At 34.6% G+C, this 20,781-nt stretch overlaps 1 protein-coding gene across 2 annotated transcripts in view; it reads right to left on the bottom strand.

Moving 5' to 3' along the window:
• The window catches only part of ANGPT1 (angiopoietin 1), a 233,485-nt gene that overhangs the window by 68,331 nt on the left and 144,373 nt on the right, over window positions 1–20,781 (bottom strand). For both annotated transcript variants that reach the window (XM_045560910.1, XM_045560911.1), the window contains exon 3: window positions 12,813–12,934. In XM_045560910.1, the coding sequence (XP_045416866.1) occupies window positions 12,813–12,934 (122 nt within the window). The remainder of the gene's footprint in view (window positions 1–12,812; window positions 12,935–20,781) is intronic.

Here is a 20,781-nt window from a genome sequence, read left to right as displayed (position 1 = left end):
AAAGTATATCGAAAAGTCACATTTTCCAACTCCATGTACTAGGGGATGAGCTCCAATATCTGATTGTCTTTTACACAGTTTAAGTTTGAAGTATGGAGATAACTGCTCTTGGGCACTCCAGATCTGGACCAATAAACCTGTCCTCCAAGCATATGACAAGAAAGTTGCCTGTGAAGCCAAGCCTGAAAAATGCCTGGACATTTCTATATATAAGACCTTGCTAATTTACAACACTTTTGGTAGCGTGCCCAAATTCACATATGAAAATTTCACATTGAGAGCTGTTAGAGGAAGCTCTGTGGTTTCTGCAAGATAAGAAAAGCCACTTTCCGTTTTGAATTGCCTTCATTCTACTGGGCACCAATAGAGAAAGGAGCCCTGCCCTGCACTGATCACACAGCAAACCCAATTAGTATTTATAGATCTTGGGTATAGTGATTGAGGGAAACTATGATGGTCACTTACATTTAAAAAAAAAAAAAACTTTTTTAGAAATGAACAACTTAGGCAAGGAAATGAAAATAAGATGAAAGACAATATCTCTAGGAGTGGGTATGACTCACCATCTTTTAGTATTTTTTCCTGTGCCAATAACCTGTTGCTGTTGGAGAAGTTCGTGGTAAAACAAAAACAAAAACGAAAAACAACTTCTCTATTGTCTCTATTGGGTAAAAGTTTCATCTCATCTACTAGTTAAGTGGTTAGTATATTTGCTGTGCACGTCAAAGGAGGTATTCTCAGTGTCTGTTAATTTTTGGCCTTCAGAACTGAGAATTAACCACACACAGCCAGTGCCTTAGCTCATTCTCAATTTACTTTTTAATTACTTTTTTCCTACTCCTGGGGTAATGATCAGATGCAAGATACCCATAATTTAGAGTCATTAACTTACAAGAAAATTGCCTTTTAAATTCACTGGAATTATGGTATGCTACCAATGCTATATTTTAGCATTAACTATTAAAAATGGCAATCATGTATATATCAAAATATATAGTCATATATACTGGATAAAATATACACAAAATATATAGTCATATAATACTGGATAAAATTCTGAAGTACCATTTTTCCCTGAAATAAGATGAGCACATGCATTTTAGTTTTCCTAATCAGCAGGTAACATTCTGGTTTGGAAAATATCATGTTATAGTTACAACTTGTATTTATTAATTGCTAAATGCCAATCATTGTATAAAATATAAAATCACACTTTTCTTACCCAAAGGATTTATTTTTAGAGAGAAAACCTCAAATGAAAGAAACAGCAGCTGTAAGAAACTTGTTTCAGACATAATACATTTTGGTTTTTGGACCTTTGCATCAATGTTTTTCCACTTTTCATTTTTGATGTATTCCTTGATCAAGAGGATATACATGGAGGGATGGCTACTATCTGAGATGTCCGTAAAGGAGCTTTGTTTGTTTTGTTTTGTTTTGTTTTGTTTTGTTTTTCAGGATAATTTGGAAAGAACTGAGAATGGAAAGTCGATCAAAGAAGTTCTGGTGCCAAAGGAAACAATTCTGGACACTGGCTTGTGATAGAAAAGACCTGCATTTCCTGAGTAAAAGGAATATACATTAGCATGTTGGAAAGAACATTAATTTTCATAAATCACTAACCAAACTTTAACGTACCATGACTAGCAGTTATGAAAAGACACCAACATAGCCTGTCATCCTATTAATAGAATAGATACCCATGTAGAGTGAAGAAGAGACTGTTCATGGAAGTAAGAAGCCTGCTCTACATCACAGACATCTCACAAGATTTTGAGAACCCAAGTAACATGCATGACAACTACAAGCAAATTGGAAACATGTTGCATCATTTTCCAAATGAGAGGTCTTACTAGTTAATTATCTCTTCTATTCATTTTCCTGTCTCATTTCTTCACTTGGAGCTTTCTTAATAACGTCTGTACTCCAGTATTTCTCTATTAACTTTATTTATTAGGGACATCCTTCATATTAATGATAACTTGTTAGACGTCTTCAGGCAAGGCTGATCTCTTTTTGACCCTTCCTTTGACAGCCCTCATCCCTCTGTTTCATCTTCTCTTTATATTTGGCTTCCAAAAGACTGTGTTTTCTTTTCTTTGATTCTTCTCGGCCATTGGTTATCATCTACTTTGGAAGTCAGCCCTTCCCTGTCATTATTTCCAGTATGGTTTGAATCCAAACTTACTTGCCAGAAAAATCTATATACTATCTCTACCTACTATCTCATTCTTGTACCAATACAGTTGCACAGCTTTTTAAAAAACCCTTATCTCCTTTGATTCTTAAAGCAATATAGTGATAAACACCAAGTAGATGTTACAAGACCTCATAAATAGGTAAGAATTGAAGTATCTTGTCCAAAACCATGCATATATTAAGTATCAGAAGCAGGATAAAAAGCCATGTCTTCTAACTTGCTAGATTACAAATCTACCCATGACATCCCACTGCTGTGACAATGAGCATTCCATAGTCTCATCTCTTTGATTAAGAATAACATAATCTCTACCTATTTCTGCTCATTCATTTTATACCAGGAACCAAGGCATCACCTTGGCACCCCCTTAGTATTTGCTGCTCTCGATCTGTTTATTCTGGGAACTTGTATTTCACAATATTTAAACCTACCCATTTTTCCAAGTATAAAAACAAAATTTCTTTGCCAAACCAGCTTTTTAAATGTGGACCGAGATTTTATTAAGTACTACTCTGCCTTAACACCTCTGCCATAAATTTAATTTTTTATTCAATATACTGATCATATTCCATTTTGTCCCTGAAGCCTTTTACTGGTTCTTTAACATTTTCCCTACGCAGGTCAGTTGGGAGTTTCCACCTCAGCTAGATATGGAGACCTCTACATATACAGGTTGATCTGAAGGACAACATTACAGCTCCAGTGTCCTAATGTTAAGTAGGCAAAGTGGTCAGATTTTCCCTGATGACAGTCTTCCAGAACAAGTTTAGCTTAAGTTTAAGTGTGTAACACAAATCCTGGATGCTGATTCTAAATTCCAGAGCACTGCTTTCTAGAGTGTATTCAGTATATATTTTTAAGGCAAAATAAGTGTTCCATTGTTCAGTTTTGGGGAGGCCTAGATTAAATCAACGGTTTTTATTAAGATGTATCTTTTAGGATTAGTGTTCCATAGAATAACAATTTACGAAACCGTGGACCTCAATCTATACAAACTGAGCTAGAAATCCAAAGACAGTTTCTCACAGGATTCTCATTGCTTCCTGTTTCCCATCTTTCTGGAAACACTTTGAGAAGAGACATGCATAGAATTTTGGCACTTAGCTTCTAGTTTGAGGCAGAGATGCACTTGAATGAAGAATAAAATAAACAAATAACCTAGGCCTTAAACTTTATTAACAGGTTCTAACTGAGTGTACATAAAGCCCTGTTTAAAGTTTTTGGTTGATTTTTTCCCCCTGTTTTACACATTCTGTTTCCTCCAACATACCTTATTGAAAATATCTCAAATCATTGAACACATCTTGAAACTTTCATAGAAAAAGCTCTCTCTTTCAAATTGTTTCCCACAATAGAGTTCTTAACATATCAGCCAATGAATCCACAGTGGTGACAGTCGCCTAAGTTTTATCTGTGTAAATATAGCTCTTCAATCAAGAAGGAAGATGTTGAAAATATAGAAACCTAATTTTTATCTGTCTGAACCTATTTACATGTTTCAATATTTTTCATTTTTAATATGTGTGATGTCAACATGTGTTGCAAATAGGGTTTGTAAAGAGTGGTTTCTTCCTCCCTCCCCCATTTAAACAAAGGTATATTTAATTCAGGTTCAATGTATACATTAAGTTTCTAATTTGAGCACACTAAATTTTCTCGCAAAATCCATAGTCAACTTTGCTAATTCAAATTTGAAGAAGACGACTAAATATTATAATTAAACATTAGGGAATACATTTTTAAAAGCTTGGGGTAAATAATAATAAGCTAAATATACTGCAGAAGTCAGTATATTTAAGAAGAAATTAAGTCAGAAATTAAGAAGAAAAAATATTGATATATTTCATGCCATAAAAATATAATACTTCTGAGTAGTACTCCATGGTATACATATACCACATTTTATTAATCCACTCATGTATTGATGGGCACTTGGGTTGTTTCCACATCTTTGCAATTGTGAGTTGTGCTGCTATAAACATTCGGGTGCAGATGTGCACCATCTAGGGGATGGACACGCTTGAAGCTCTGACTCGGGGGTGGGGGCGGGAAGGGCAATATATGTAACCTAAACTTTTATACTCCCATAATATGCTGAAATTAAAAAAAAAGGAATGAAGAAAAAGAAAAAAAATATAATACTTCTATTAAAAAAAGGTTGAACAATAAATAACAAACTAGAGAAAACATTTGTAACATATGACAGAGTTTTAATACCCATTAAAGAGCTCATATGAGTTAATGAAACAAAGATAATCTAAGGGAAAAATGATTGTTTGTTAGTTTTTTTTCTCTTTCAGCTAAAATTTTCCTTCTTTTTGAGATGCTCTGGCTCTAGGGTTCTAAGAGCAGTCCCTATATTTTGTGATAATGGATTCCTAGAAAACATATCATAAGCAGATTTTATTTCCCCTTTGGAAGAGTGCTATAAAAGAACAATTTTTTTCCAGACTGAGAATTCAGTTTCAAATAAAGCACAGATTTGAATAATATGACAAGTTAATAGAGACAAAGGCCATAATATCCAGTATCCCTTAAGATCCTTTAGATTGCAGACCTTAAAGGCAGGACTTATGTGTAATTCACCTTTCTCATCACAGTTCTTTATACCTGTCATTTGCTGGTGCTCGGATAACCCTTTGCTAAATGGATCACTTATTAACTTATTTAAACCATGTAATTATTTAAAATTCTTGTCTAATTATTCAACTGATAGATTACATCCAATAATGGTGTTTTTATAACAAAAAAAAGCAAATGAGAAACATTCATGAAAAGGCTAGTCACAGAAAAAGAAATGGAAATGATCAATAAATATGAAAATATGCACAACTTAACCTCTCAAGCAGCCAAGATTAATAAGAAATTAGAAAGCCCAGTAACACTTGGAGAGAATGTAAAATTTAGAGATAACTTGTCAACATATATAAAAAATTTTAAATAATCACATCAACTCTAATTCTAATAAATTATTTTTAATATAAACAATAATCATAGTAAATTATAAATTATAATGCATTTATAAAAATAGATTGCTACCCATTCTTTAAAATGAATGAGGTATATCTGTATCTAGTTATCTGTAAGATATTCATGATAAATTGTTATAAATAGTAGAAAAAAGTCCCAGCATTTAAAATAATCTACATACATACACATACATCATATAAATATATACTTGTACATGTGTGCAATTATGTATGGTATGTGTCTGTGTAAACACACACAGACATACACACTCTCAATACATATGTACATTTTATCATATTTACAGACAAAGTTTGGAAGAGTAAGCAGCAAACTGTTAATCTGTTAATGATGATACTGTACAAGCAGAGGGTGGAAGGTATATGGAATTAGGGCAGCTTTGACATGCAATTGTACACACATGTATATAATTTAATGTTTACGTCAAGTTTGTCTCACTTTTTAAAATTTTTCAGAGAAATGTGGTAAACAGTCATGGGTCTAGAGTAGAAATTAAAAAGTTGGGCTGAATTAGCGAACTTCAGAGTACAGATTATTAACCTTGAGTAATGGGTTTTTGAGAATGCAGAATAGTGGTGTAAACACTACTTCTATTTCATTTATGTTAGGGGCAATTCATGGGCTTATAATATTTAATATAAACTATGTAATTTGTGTTTTCCACTAAAAGTATTTTTGCCAGTTGTGTGTGTGTATGTTTATGTGTGTATAAATGGCATTTGCTGGGTTGCAGCTCCTGGGACATTTGCCAGTTAATTACTTATTCAACATCCAAAAAGCATTTAATACTAAATGTGCTAAGTGTAGAGAATTGTGCCCAGGAGCAAGAAGACAATGATAAATAAAAAACAGTCCCCGCTGATCCAGAAGGCCACAGCCTGACAGTATAAATATAGATAAATAAACACACATACACACAAGCACATATATATTATAATGCTATGGGATACATGAAATAATGGGGAAAAACAGGTACGGTGCTATCACATAACTTGTAATGAGCAAATCTATCTAGTAGAGTCAGAGAAGGGGTCTTTGAGCAGCTGACATAGACAACGAATTTTTAAGAATGAACAGAAATTTGTCAGTTGAATAAGGAATGTCAGGTATACAAGACAAGGCAAACATCAAACATGTCTGAAATAACAGTGTGATACCAACAACTAACATTATTAAACATTACTATGCATGCCAGGTACTATTCTCAGTGCTTTGTAGGCATTAACTCAATTAGTTTTCACATTACCTCCATATAGTAGTATTATCATCATCCTTGTGTTGCAAATTAGGAAACCAAAGCACATAGAGTTTACATAACTTGCTCAAAGTCACACAAATAATATGTGACAGCGGATTATATCAGGGATCAAGGGAAAAGGAAACTCAGGCAGTGTGGCCTCCGAGCTCATGCTCTTAGCTATTGGGCCGTATCTTCTAAAAAATAAGAAGACTAGAAGTAAGACTGCACAATTAGAACTATAATGATCATGGACTGTGCTAAAGAACTTGAATTTTCTTCAATAAGGTTTAGAGAATCATTGGGAGGTTGATAGAAAATTAAAAGAGAAAAGTAGTGTGACTTGCATTTTGGAAAGAAGACTTTGGCAGAGCTCTGGGTAACAGGTCTGAGTGGCACGAGGCTTAAGGCACAGAGGTCACTGCAATGGCCTAGACAAGGACGTCTGACCTAAGACATAATTGGTGTGAATAGAAGGACAGGATGGGTTGGAAAAATATTTAGGAGATGGAATTGATGGCATCTACAGTGACTGGTGGGTTGCTGGGAATTAAGGAAAGGGAAAAATTAAGATATGACCCTTATATTTCCAGTTTGATCAGGATTCTATTTCACTCCAAGTTCCTAAGGTTATTGTACTTTTAAAGACAAAAATTCTATATGCCATTAAACTCATTATTTAAAAATTGAAAGGAGAAAAAAGACAAGGTTCTACTTAACATCAGAATCTCTAGGTGTTCTACCTACAAGGAATAGAATAAAATAATATAAATTCAAAAAGACACTTAATTCTGGTCCCTGATATACACAACTAATATAATTCAGCCTATCTAATGCTAGAAGTTAGCAAGGTGTTACTTTAAAGTGCAATTTGTAATAAATTTATCAACTGGAGAATATATTTAATTAAAAAGACTGTGATTTAACTTTCATTTCTTTGGGTATATTAAGTATTAAAATATCAATACCTATTATGCCATTACAGTACTCCGTAAGGCATAATTTGGTACCTTGAAATTGCACACCCTTCAATCACTTAAAATTAATTAACTTAATAACTTCCCATAACTCCAGCTAGAAGACAGACGAGGCTTGTCAAATAAGATCAGTGAATTCCCAAGGTAAAATAAATAGTTTATATCTACTCCAATATTAGAAGAAATAAATAATTACCTGTATAATAATAAGCCAAAAACAACTAGTCTGTCCCTTTCTTCAAATTTACGTTTGTTTGTGTTAAGAGAATACCTTGACAATCACATCAATTATACTTGAGGCTGCATCATGTTGGAAAAATAATTTTTATAATAATTAAGGCAGAGAATCATCATGGACTTGAACCCTAATTTTGCCGTTTGGTCATGAGCATATCACTTGACCTCTGTGGGCTTCAGATATTCTTATGAGTAAAATGGAAATAATACATTCTTGGAAGGATTGGTTGGAGGATTAGCAGCAGTGGATGTAAAAGCACCTGGCACAGATGTTTACCTCATAGTAGACAGCCAGGCAGAGCTAGTATTGCTCAAACTATGTTGGAATGGCCATCACATGTTTAGTTGCATTTCTCTCTGAAGGGCCTTATTGAAGATTTCCCTAATCTTCACTCTGCACATTTAACACAATTATTAAGAAAGCCCATGTGCTCCATCTTTGTATATATGGGGTGGTGATATACCTTCCTATACACCCTGGTGAGGCAGAAAGATTTCTTCTGGGATATTCTTTTGCCTGGCTGTGCTACCACCTTGAAAAAAGTTGGGCTTAAGTAAGAGATGGGCAGGTGCCCTGTAACCTGGCCAGTTGACCAAACTTTTAGACTAACAGATTCAGCCTCATATTTGGTTCATCTGAAGGAGATTGTATTATGACATCATTCTTTGTATAACTCTTTTCCACTGTTTTGAACAGAAGCAGTAGGAAACACGCTGAGGAAACTAATAAAACTTTACAATTTCATGTCCCACTTTGTGTTCATACCAATCTCTTTATGAGCAAGGTAAATATTAAGGTTTCCCATTTCCTTGGGTTCTTGGTTGTGTAATTTCAATTATATGGGAGAATTGTGGATCCCTTACTTCCAAGTGCTGTTTCCTTGAGGTACAAAATAAAATGCAGTTTAGACATTAGGGTAGCATCAAACAAACAAACAAAATATTTCCTGAAGAAAGCAAACGGGAAGCTTCTTGGAGTCACCCCCCAACAGACTGTTAGGAAAACAAACAGCAGAGAAATGTTGCTAATCCTATTTCTGCTTGTGCTTTTGGCCATTTAGGGGATAAAGAAATGAATCTAATGAGGCCAAAAATCCATTTTCAATCCTACAAGTGATGCATTTAATTTGTCAGGATATAAATCAGCAGGACCTCTCAGCATGTTTGTGTAGTATAATCTAACCATAAAATATTCCTCCTTGTTCTGCCAAAGAGGTGGTACACCTTCCTCAGGGCCAGCTCACTGACTTGGCAGCTGAGGCCCCAACATACTCAATGTTGGTAAGTCACACACCCAGACACAACCCCTGACATTCCTTGGGGAGGAAGCAAAGCTTAATTTAGATAATCCTCTTTGCAAAGTGTATTAGTTGATCCAAACCAGACCTGACCAACTAAAGGCATGTTGTTCCTACATTTCAGAGATGCCTCAATGTAGAACTATCTTCTTGTTGCATTTGGAAGATTAAAATTCATATAAGGTATAGGTAGGAATAATCAATAAACTGTTTTTAAAAAATATAAACAGCTTCATGCTTGACATTGACCTTGTATCCACCTGAATGGGGGGAGCACATTTCTTTGTGGCTCCACAAAGTGCTTGGCAGAGTTCTTCTAATTCCACTGCACATGAAAATAAACAATAATAATTAACAGAATAGAAAGTATGCTATGCACCACAAATGGGTATTTTTGGTTTGTATTAAAAAAAAAACCCACCTTTAAAAAAATGGTTCATGATAGAATATGCCTGGTTTAAGAACTAATTCAACCAACACTCCATTACATACACTGAACCCTTCCACAAGAAGAGAGACAGATAACTGTAGAAATACAGCAATGCCAGGAGGTACAGAAAGTGATAGAAAAATACTCCCAGAACCACATGGGAGATAATGCCATACTTGAGGGATCAAGGGTCAAAAATGAAATAGGTGTGGGGTAGGAGTATAAGATGCATGTAAGTTTGTGTCAGCATGAGCACAGAAATGAATTTCAAATTATAAGCTAAATCCCTGAATTCATTGGGAGATACCTATATTACTAGAATAAGGAATTGCTATAATCCTGAAAAAATTAACACTATCAGTAAATGGTGTAATTTTATATGCAAGGAAAACCTGAGTTTTCTGTAGAAATTAGAATCTAATATGGTGAAAAACTGATGAATTTTTATTGCATGAAGACATGTATGTGCATGGGATCAGGAGTCAGATTCCCCTGAGAGGCTGCAGCACATGGAGCAGCCCCTTCTGCTTGATCCAGAGTGAAGCTCTTTTGAGAGCCTGCACCCTGACTCAGGTCCACTGATGGAATGAAGAGAACAACTTTGAAGGAGAAGAGTAGAAAAATAAAGTAAGATAGTAGCTTTCTTGGAGTACATTATTTCACCATCTAGTCATCCAAAAATATTTATGGAGGATGGATCATTTACCAGTATAGTTCCTGATATTCAAATCTGGTAATGACTAGATAGAGTAATTTCCTGCTTTCATAGCACTGAATATTTTGCCAATGAGACAGATAAGTAACTAGGCAAATATATAAAGAGGTAAATAAGGAATTATGATATAACGTCAGTGATAATTCATATGAGGATAGAATCCAGTGAAGGGATAGAGAGGAACTGTAAGGCAAAGGAGGAATTCTTTTAAATAAGATGGTTAGAAAAGGTTTTTCTGAGGTAGTGGCATTTGTGAAGAAATGTCAAAAATGAGAAGAAAAAAGCCATATGCCCTTAACTTTATTTCTATTACAGATAAATAAATGATAGAAATAGATGATAGATAACAGATAAGTAGATAATAAAAAGTGATTGAAGAAATCTGTTAGCCATAACTTTCATTGTCATTCAAAGTATTAGACCATGAAAATGCATGTCCTCAATGTTGATAATTGAAATAAACTCATATTATTAAAAAAAATAACATTTCATAGTGAGAATTCCATAGCAGGAAATGATACTAAGAGCTGTTTCAAAAATCATGATAGAAAGACAAAAATTTCAAAATGAAAAAAATTAAGGTAGAAGGGATATATTTTTTTAAAAAGAAGAAAGAAAAAAAAAACAACAAAGAATGAGTTTGAGAAAGGAGGAAAACAGAAAGAGAGAGACAGGATACCTGACACTTCAGTGACACTTAACATGACTTCAGGACAGCATTTTTTTTTTGTGGTTAATAATAAGACCTTTTAGGCCTCCCAGTTATTTTATGATATCATAACAGCTAAAATGGCAGATATAGATCAAGAAATAATTCAAATATCAATAGGGGAAGAATTAAAGAATGTAAATTCATGCTGGAAACTTTTTAGAAGATAAATCAGATGGTAACATACCTACTGAGAGATGGATTAAAACCACTCTAGGTTATACCTATAAATGAAATATGAAGTTATGAAGAATGATGTTAGATGGATTTTTTTTATATAAAAAGGTATCTATTACCAAAGAAAGCAGGCTGTAAAACAACTTTTTGTGAAAAATATATTCATACATAGTATGTGCAATGAAACTACAGTTTTTAGTTTTACTTTGTGTCCTTTCTTCTTTTTTCCTATAATAAATGTATGTTGTTTATATAATTAAAAAAAATAACCACTCAGAAAAATAAGGTAAAATTGTCATATTTTTACTTCTTCATGGTTCCTGGAGAAAGCTTTCACAAGTAGCATCTTGAAATATATTAACGTAAATGGGATTCATTTTTACTGACAAAATTAGAGCATGGGGCATGACCTTAAATCAATGGATGATTGAGGTAAAATATACCTGTTGTATACTTGTATATGTCAGACTAATGTGAAGCTGCAGTAGGATAAATGGTATTTTTCAATGGGATTTTGAATTCTAAAACGTTTCATCACACAGCCAGCTCAGAGCCAAGGCCCATCAAGTTTATTTATAGTTATACAGTTTACCCCATGACATGGTCCAAGGATAAATAAATGTAAAACTTAGAAATACAAGTTATAAAGCATAAGTGACCCCTTCCAGATTCCAAACCAACAGGTTTATCTTCTTCATGCAGAAATTTAATTGTAATTGTTGGCATTAAGGTCTACTTTTAGCAAAAAGTTGAGAAATCCTTGTGGATAATCTGAAGGGGCCTTGTGTTATAACGGGAAGAGGAGGACTAGTGGCAAAGAAACCTAGATTACATTCTCGGTTCTGCCACTAGCAAGCTGTGTGACCTTGGACAGGTCACCCGCCTCCACTGAGTCTCTGTTTCCTCATATGTAAAGTAAGAAGAGAACTAGCAGTCCTCTTAGGTGCCTTCCTGATCTGGAATATGAAAGAAACTCTAGTTCCACTAACTCAATGGCATTTAATTAGTTTCTATCAATACACCGGTCTTGAAACCAATATAACATCCAAGAACTATAATAACTTATTCAAGTTGTCCAAATACTCAGAACAAAATGCAATTAAATACAAGATACTTGTCCAACAGATGTCAGTGTTTTGAACTTTCCATCATTAATACTGATTACTTTAAAATAAAGTCTTTCACTGTCCTGGCACTCAAGCTCTCTAAGTCCCGTTTCACTTATCTGAGATGATTCACAGTTTGTAAAGCATAATCGTATTATGACATTTGTAAAGCTAACTGAAGACATTTATTACAACTAGAGTAAATGGTTTTAAATGAAACAAAACAAAACAAAACAAAACTCTTGATCAGCCTTACCTGTAAATAATTTTCTGGAAAAAATATAAATTTTGCATCTTTCTAGTGCAAGACATCTGAATTCCAAAAACTGTAGCTTTGTAAAAGCTTAAGAGTAGGGGTTTCAGTAATAATTCAATAGGCTCAATTCTTTTCTCTACAGTTATATATTTTGATTGTGCCAAAAAATGTAAATATTTTGTGTCACTGAAATCAGTTATAGAATCAAATAATTTTTGTGGATATGGTAGGATTTAACCAATAAACATTAGAGAAATTAATGTTAAAAGTTATAAAAAGCAAGTGTTTCAGGAGTGTAAGCAACAGTACTAATCTTATTGTTGACATACTGTATTCACCATAAGGCCACCTATCTTTTTAATTATTTAATTTAGGTCTATATTTCTTTTTCTGTAAACCACCTCAACCTCATTTTTTAAAGAGTTGGCAGAGAGGTAGAGGATATAGATAAGTAAATATTTTTGGAACAAAACAATACTCACCTGTTTTTCTCATGAATCTTTAGAATTTCATTTGTCTGTTGAAGAAGTTGCTTCTCTAGTTTGTATGTTGATAATGAATTCTCCAGCAGTTGTATTTCAAGTCGGGAAGTTTGATTTAGTACCTGAAGATAAAAGATAAAAACATTTAAAAATTCAATCACAAATCAAAGAGTAGAAAACAATTATTCGGGGCTTTTTATTTCATTTTGTTTTTTTTTAAAAAAATATTCCTTCAAGAATAATTAATCAAATGGTCTACATTCTACTAATGCTTTACATGCCTCTTATACATTATATTGATTTGACATTGAGGTTGTAGTTGAACAAGAACATTGTGATTTCAATTTTTGTGTCCTGAAACTCTAGGATATTCTACTGTGCTAGTTGCTTCATATATTTTATCTCCAATATCTACAAATGCAAAGTATTAGTACAAGGTCTTAGACATTGTGGACAATTATGAATAACTAATAGGCATGTAAAATACACCTGTTTTGATCCATCACCTTACAAAAACAGGTAGAAATGTGCAAACAACTCTTGACATAGTTTAGACAAATTCATTATCACACATCTTTTGAACATTGGTCATGTTAGGTCATGCCAGCCCTTCCCGAAGTCTTAGCATTTACTAGACACGACCATTTGTTGAAAGAGGAATTGTTATCATCACTTTACAAATGGGGAAACTGAGGTTCAGAGAGAACCTCAATTTGCAAAGGAACCAAGGGAAGATCTGGGTTTCAAACCCAGGTAGTCTGATTCTACTGCTCTACACAGAAAACTAAAGTGAGGGCGAGTCAAACAATTTTGGGTCTTAATCTGAGGAGATGAAGTGACCAGGAACCCAGATTACACCAGAGATAGATGTCATCATCCTTTCAACTCCACTATGCTGAGTCCTTATAGAAAACGCTCAACTCATCTTGAATCATAAAGACTCATAGCTAGTTGGGCCTTAATATGACATGAGTCTGTGAGCTGCACACCCAAACCTACCATTCTCCAGGCAAAGATTCCACACTCCAGTCCTAGAGATGCCTTCAAACTGGCGTCAATGTCCTATCCATGTCTATCTTGTCCCTCCCTCCCTTTCCTCCTTAAGGGAGATATAAAGGGCAAGGAATAAGGTAAATTAGTTTTAAAAGCTCCCAAATAAAAGTTATTTGAAAACTTTTATGATTGCCACACCTTTCTTAGAACTACTTATTGAAAGGGACCTAGGAAAATATCTGCAGAATCAATATCAAACTAAAGGGTCTTCCTCTAAAAAAAAAAAAAAAAGACAATATTAGAGCTTTCCTCCTATTCTGTAGCATGTCTAAGTCTAGGATTGTATCAGATGCACATAGAAAGTCTTTTCAAAATATACTGATAGAGGGCTGGGCTTGGGCTACAGGAGGTGGCAGGGGAGGGGGATATATCTGAGGGGACAGGGCAGGAACTAGGCTGAGGTAAGAGAGGTGACTGCCTCAGGTGTAGAATTGACTGGGAGGGCCAAAAAACTCAGGAATCAAGATAAATAATATTTTAATGCAACATTTAAAGTGATCAAAATTAATGAAAAAATATCCATATTGAACAGAATATCATTTTAAAATAAAGACAGGATCTGACCCTGCACATGTATGATTTGGCCTGACTTGGTCTCTCTTGCCTTACCCTTTAATCCTCACCCTACAAGGAGTGGAGCAGGAGGGAAAGGGGAAGATGGGGCAGAGAATGGTGAGATGGTGCAACTGTACTTTTAAAAGTTTAAGTTGCTGTGATTCATTTAAACAGCTGTCATAAGAATAGATCTGAAAGCCAGTATAAACTTACTCTACTAATCATATCTTATGTTTTTGGAGTATATTATATTCTTTAAAATATTGTCCAAATCTGCATCACTTCATTTCAGAAAAAACAGGATTTAAATATAGAGTAAGAGCAGCTCAGAGGAAAAAAATGATAGAGAAAATAAACATTAGGGATACATAAGATATAACTTTCAACTATTAAACGTATTTTCGTCCAGGTAAGACTTTTCTTTCTTTATTGGTGACAATTTGTAAAATAATGACATAGGGAATAAAACACTTGTACATTTTGGTGACACCTAGAACAGTGGTTGGCACAGAGAAGACAATATTTGTTTATGAATGAGATGTACATTGTCTCACTGAATCGAGTATATCATAAGCAGTTAATTAAAATCCATGCTTCCTGATCACACTTTCTAACATTCTCAAATGCCAAAATTTTTATTTTATTAATACAAAGGACAGTAAGTTTTCTTTTCCATGTCCCCTGAGAACAGAATGGAACCATCCAAAATGGGAAATGAAGCTGCCCATATCTAAGTCTGGAGACCACTATAGCTTCTCATTTGTCTTCCTGCTTCTACTTTGCCCTACCTCTAGTCCATTTGTCATATGTTTCTTAAAAACATAAAACAGATCATGCCACCTCTTATGTTAAATATGCTAAGGGATTCCATTTGCAATTAGAATGAATTTCGAAGTCTTTAGCCTAGCAAACAAGGGCCCCCACCATCAGATCCCTGCTTACTGCTTACATCTCACTTCCTGCTGCTCTTCTGCTTGTTTATTATGCTCCAATCATGTAGCCTCCTTTCTGCCACCTAAACATACCAAATTCATTTTCAGCTCAGGGCCCTTGCACTTGCAGTTTCCTCTGCATGGAATGCCATCCCCTTCCCAGATGCGTGGCTGACAACTTCTCATCACCCAAGTATTGCTCAGAGAGTCCCATTCTGGCCACATTCTGTAAAGTAACTCCCTCCTCACTCTTCATCAGGTTGTCTTTATGCTATTTTCTTTATAGAATCATCACTATGTCCTGCCTATTCACTCCTTTGCTGTCTTTCTGCCCCTATCAGGATGTCAATAGCACAGATGTAGAACCATTCTGTTTGGAGCCCTCTCAACCTACAGACCCCAGCACAGGTCCAGACACTGGGGTGCTAATAGCTATGTGTTGGATGCTATGCTGAAGAACAAACAGTAAGTGTTACAAAGTTGGATAATGGTCACAGAGAGGGTAACAAGGCCCACATGCCTAGCAAGTAACAGTTCAAATCTAATCGGCGTCTGAGCATGGGAGAAAAGGGGGCCTAATCTCAGAAGTCCAGGCTAAATGTCAGTCATCTTGGGCTAGTTTTGAGCACAAATGCCAATTCCTTCTTTTCTTTACCCATCACTTTGACCTCATTGCTGCTTTATTTCAACTGTCTCCACTGGTGTATTAAAATAGGCTTGAAGTTCAAAAGTGAGCAACCAAGAGAATTGCATAGCAAACGATGATAAATTGACCACTTTTTTGCCATGTGTCCATGGAACTTGCTGCTTGGCAATAATAGAAGTGTTCCATTAAAATGACAAGAGACATTTCCTTCTTAGCCTAAACACATCCCACAAGCACATCTCTGGAAAAAAGAGAAAGAAAGAAAAGAAAAAAGGAAGAAAGAAAAAGAGTGAAGAGTATATGGAACAAGCCCCACAAGGAACAATTTCAAAGATTAAATTTTCCAAAATATGCCACAGAGTAAGAAAGGCATAAAACCTAAAATTGAGGATTTATGGTCTATAAAACTTTAGTTCTGTCTTTAAAAAAATAAACAAACATTTAAAAACAAAAATTATTAGTTTCCCAGAGAAAGTGAGCTAGAAAATTTCAGACAGCTCCCCTTTAATGCTTTTAAGAGTGCTTCTGATCATGTTTTAATCAATATTAATGCTAAAAGAAAGATAGAGATTGAGGTGAAATACAAGGACCATGAAAGAAAATCTCTTTCAATAGCACATTAACTTTGAAATGAGCCCTGATGGTAGACTTGTGTTTCCTTTTGGTTTAATATTTTTTCCCAAACAAAAAAAGTAACATAAATTATAATGTCTTGGCAATTAAATTTTGAGAGAGTTTTAAAAAATCACCAGTTTGCAAAATCAATAAAGTAATTTATTTGGTTAGTGATGGGCAATGTAACAAAGCATTACTCTACAGGTTATCTTTTAATTTCCAGGGGAAAAGTGAACCATTGAGATGCAGTGATTTGGAGGTTATAACCCTAACCAAGTTAACAAACAGCATCACTGAGGGTGTGGCAGTCTGGCATGTGTGCCTTTTGATGAGATGCAATAGGAAGTGACCAGTAATTCTACAAAGCACCCTTACCACAATGTTCAATTCAACCCAAACAAGACGTTAAACTTAACTTCCAGTTAAAGAAACTGCAGGAGATGGAAGAGTACATTAAAGGGCAAAATAAACAAATATTCAGACAAATTCAGAATATGAGACAATTTATGAAAATAATTTACCCAGTTTCTTTAAAATGTCAATCTCAAGGAAAAAAGTGGACGACTACTCCAAATTAAGAGGACTATTAAACTTTGAAAAACAAAACTTCTTAAAATTTTTGGTGAAACAGTTGAGAAAATACAAATGTGGAAATTAGATAATCTCAGGGAATTAATGTTTATCTTAGTTATGATATAATAATTTATAATTAATACAATATAATTATATATAAATATATTTTACTTATAATATATACATATTATATATTCATATTATATTACATATTACTGGTGTATTAAAATAGGCCTGAAGTTCAAAAGTGAGCAACCAAGAGAATTGCATAGCAAACGATGATAAATTGACCACTTTTTTGCCATGTGTCTATGGAACTTGCTGCTTGGCAATAATAGAAGTGTTCCATTAAAATGACAATAGACATTTCCTTCTTAGCCTAAACACATCCCACAAGCACATCTTTGGAAAAAATAGAAAGAAACAAAAGAAAAATATATAATATTATATGTAATATAATATATAATATATGTATTATTATAATATGCAACATTATTATTACAATATAAATATATTTTATTTATAATATGATAATCTCATTATATATAAATGTATATATTTATAATATACTACTATAACCGTATATTATATTTACAATATAATAATAACCTCATTTGGTTACGGAGTTTGGTAGAGATAGTACTTACATTACATATGTAGAAATTAGCTACCAACATAGCTAACGCTCAGTGCAAACAGAATGGAACCCGGGTAGTCTATCTCCAGAGTCTGAATTCTTTCCTTTGGCTTACCATGTAACTAGAAACAAGCAGCTTCCCTCTGGCTAAAAAGGTAAACCCCTCAGTCTATAACTGCCACCAAAATGCTTTCTTTCATGTCACCATGAGGTCTTCTGCTTGTTGCAACTGATGGCATCAGACTCCTCATCACATACACTAAATTAGCAGTATGAGTGAGGAAGGTATCCAAATGTCTTATACTTGTCAGAATATAGAGAAAATATATTCATTCAGTGTTCTTAGTTGGGTCAGAACATCTTCGCACTAGACTGCTTGTGCTTAAAGTCACATTCTGACCCATCAGCTATTTGTGGGTCCTCAGGATATTGCCGTTGGGTTTAGAGGTATTGTGTTGAAATCTACAGAAATTAAGGGACTAAGGTTAGTTAATTTAATCATTTCACTCACAAATATTTATTGAGAGCCTACTATGTACCAAGTCTTGTTCTAAATTCTAATAGAGCAGTGAACAAGAACAAGACAGATAAAAATCCTGGTCCTTAGGAGTTTATATTCTAGTGCAGGAGTTGGTCAGATTTTTCTATAATGAGCCCGACAGTAAACATCTTAGGCGTGGTGGGCTATCCGGTCTCTGGTATAACCACTCAACTCTGCCATTGTAGTGAGAAAGCAGCCATAGACAACATATAAAATGAATGAGTGGGGTTGTGGTCAATAAAACTTTACTTACAAAAAGAAATGGCTGGTCAAATTTGACCTGTGGACCATAGTTTGCTGAGCCCTCTGCTAGTGGGCTCAGCAAGCACTTTCTGCTTTTATCAAACATTTTTCTAAACTTTGTAAAAAAATTAATCATCAGAGTATTTTTATGCATTACCCAGTTAGAGTCTGTTTCACTGCCATTTCTGTTAAACCAAGGCTAAATATTGAATATTCAACTATTCCCTCAACAAGTTAGAGATACAGTGCTTCAACTTTGAGAGTTTTCCTTTGAGAGCAGATATGAGAAGAAACCTGTTTCTGCTTAGAGATTCCTGCTCATTGAACAAACTGTTCCTGAATTGTCTTATATTTCTAATTGCGCTATTGAGGTCCAAACAATAGGTGTGATCGTTTGTGACCTCTGAGAAGCAGATGATAAAATGGGATTAGACATGCAGGAAATTTACTAGGGGAAATGCCTCCTCAATTAAACTCACTGAAAATAAGAACTGCTTTATTTTTTGTTGTATTCTATATAGTAGCTATTAAAACAGCTTGCATCAAGGAAGTACTCAAAATATATCTTTTTGTACTTGATTAAATTTCATTTCTAACACTAACGTTCCCATGTAAAGCATTGGAAATTGGAAGAAACTTAGGCCCAGTGTCTAAGGAACTTTTCCATAATGAATACAGCCAGCAAGTGGCAAGGACAGTACTGGATCCTACAGTTCCATGAGATGATGTGACTGGCACGTGGTAGAATGGCAATAATAGGTGGTGTCATTACTGTCATTAGCAGAGCAGCAGCAGCATCCTCACCATTTGTAGAAAGCATTTGGTGGCTCCTATTAGATCCACACTACCTTTTGCTTTACCTGATTCTGTTTTTCCCTCTTCTTGGACCCACTTACTATTCTGCAAACTTAGAGAAAGAAGGGGTATACAGAGAGAGGCAGCATAGAGAGAGGGCTGGTAAAGCATGGAGATTTGATGCTGGACTGAGTTCAAATTCTCACTCCAGCATTCACTAGTTCTTTCAACTGGGACAAGTTGTTTCACCTCTTTATATTTCAGTTTCCTCATCTTTAAACAAGGGAAGGCACTATCATCTACCACATAGGATTTATTCTTATTATTAAATAGCTAATGTATGTAAAATTGCTTAGAACTGAGCTAAGCACAGATTACTAGAGATGAATTTTAATGCAATTTTTCTATTAGCTCCTCCAAAACCAAATTTGAGGGAAAAAGTGAAAAACATAATTACATTACAGAAAGGGACACGAATAATCCCTGAAACTAACCCCTTTATATTGCACACTTGGAAAAAGGATGTTGAAGGCAAAGAGATATTGGCACAAACTGATAACAGAGTGAGAAAAACACTGTAAGGCAGGCTAAGGAGGAAAGAAAGGGCATGGCATTGTTTCCTGATTCTCACCATGGCCAGGAGGGTTATTTAGATGTGCTCATTATAGGTCTTTTTTCTGATCATGATGCTTATGGAGCACAGGAGTATCTTTAAATGCCGTTGCAGTAAAACCATGGCTCTATCACCTTTTTTTAAGTTGCAAGTCTAGAAAGTCAGAAGAGAACTAGAAAGCAATAAGTTACTGATCTTTATAAGATCATCCTGTGAAAGCCAGGGCACCAAAATGTATTGCAAAGTCATTTTCATGAGTTCCTGACATAACTGAGGACCTGAAATCAGTTTTAGGAAAAGCTACACCTATCAAAGTGAAGTCAAGTTAGATGAATATAGGAGCAAAACTAGGAGAGCATACCTGGATAGCACAGAAGGATCTATTGGTTTATAAATGCTTATTATAAATGCATAAGGTGTATTGAGGGTAAGGAATAATTCAGGATTCATTTTGTAAAGTTGGCTCTACATTAGGGCATCAGTCTAAGCAGAACACATCTTCTCGTAATAATTCAAATAAGCACCACAAGAGTATACGTTTACATGAAAAAGGTTTGGAAAGACATTAAAATGAAGATGAAAAGAACACATAGGCTTCACTTCTTAAGGTAGGATACAGTTTGGGCCATTGTCTTCCTTCTCTACTTTCCTCTCATTGGTAGTTCTGATAAGTTGGTGATTTTTTAGTTGTTGGTTTTAGCTATCTTAAAGTTGTTCCTGCTGTATCTAATAAACTTTCATTGGCCCTTAATAATAAATTTTAGCT

This window comes from Lemur catta, chromosome 9 (genome assembly GCF_020740605.2).
Source record: "Lemur catta isolate mLemCat1 chromosome 9, mLemCat1.pri, whole genome shotgun sequence".
In the NCBI taxonomy this organism is placed as follows: Eukaryota; Metazoa; Chordata; class Mammalia; order Primates; family Lemuridae; genus Lemur; species Lemur catta.
This window is presented reverse-complemented; position numbering and strand designations above follow the sequence as displayed.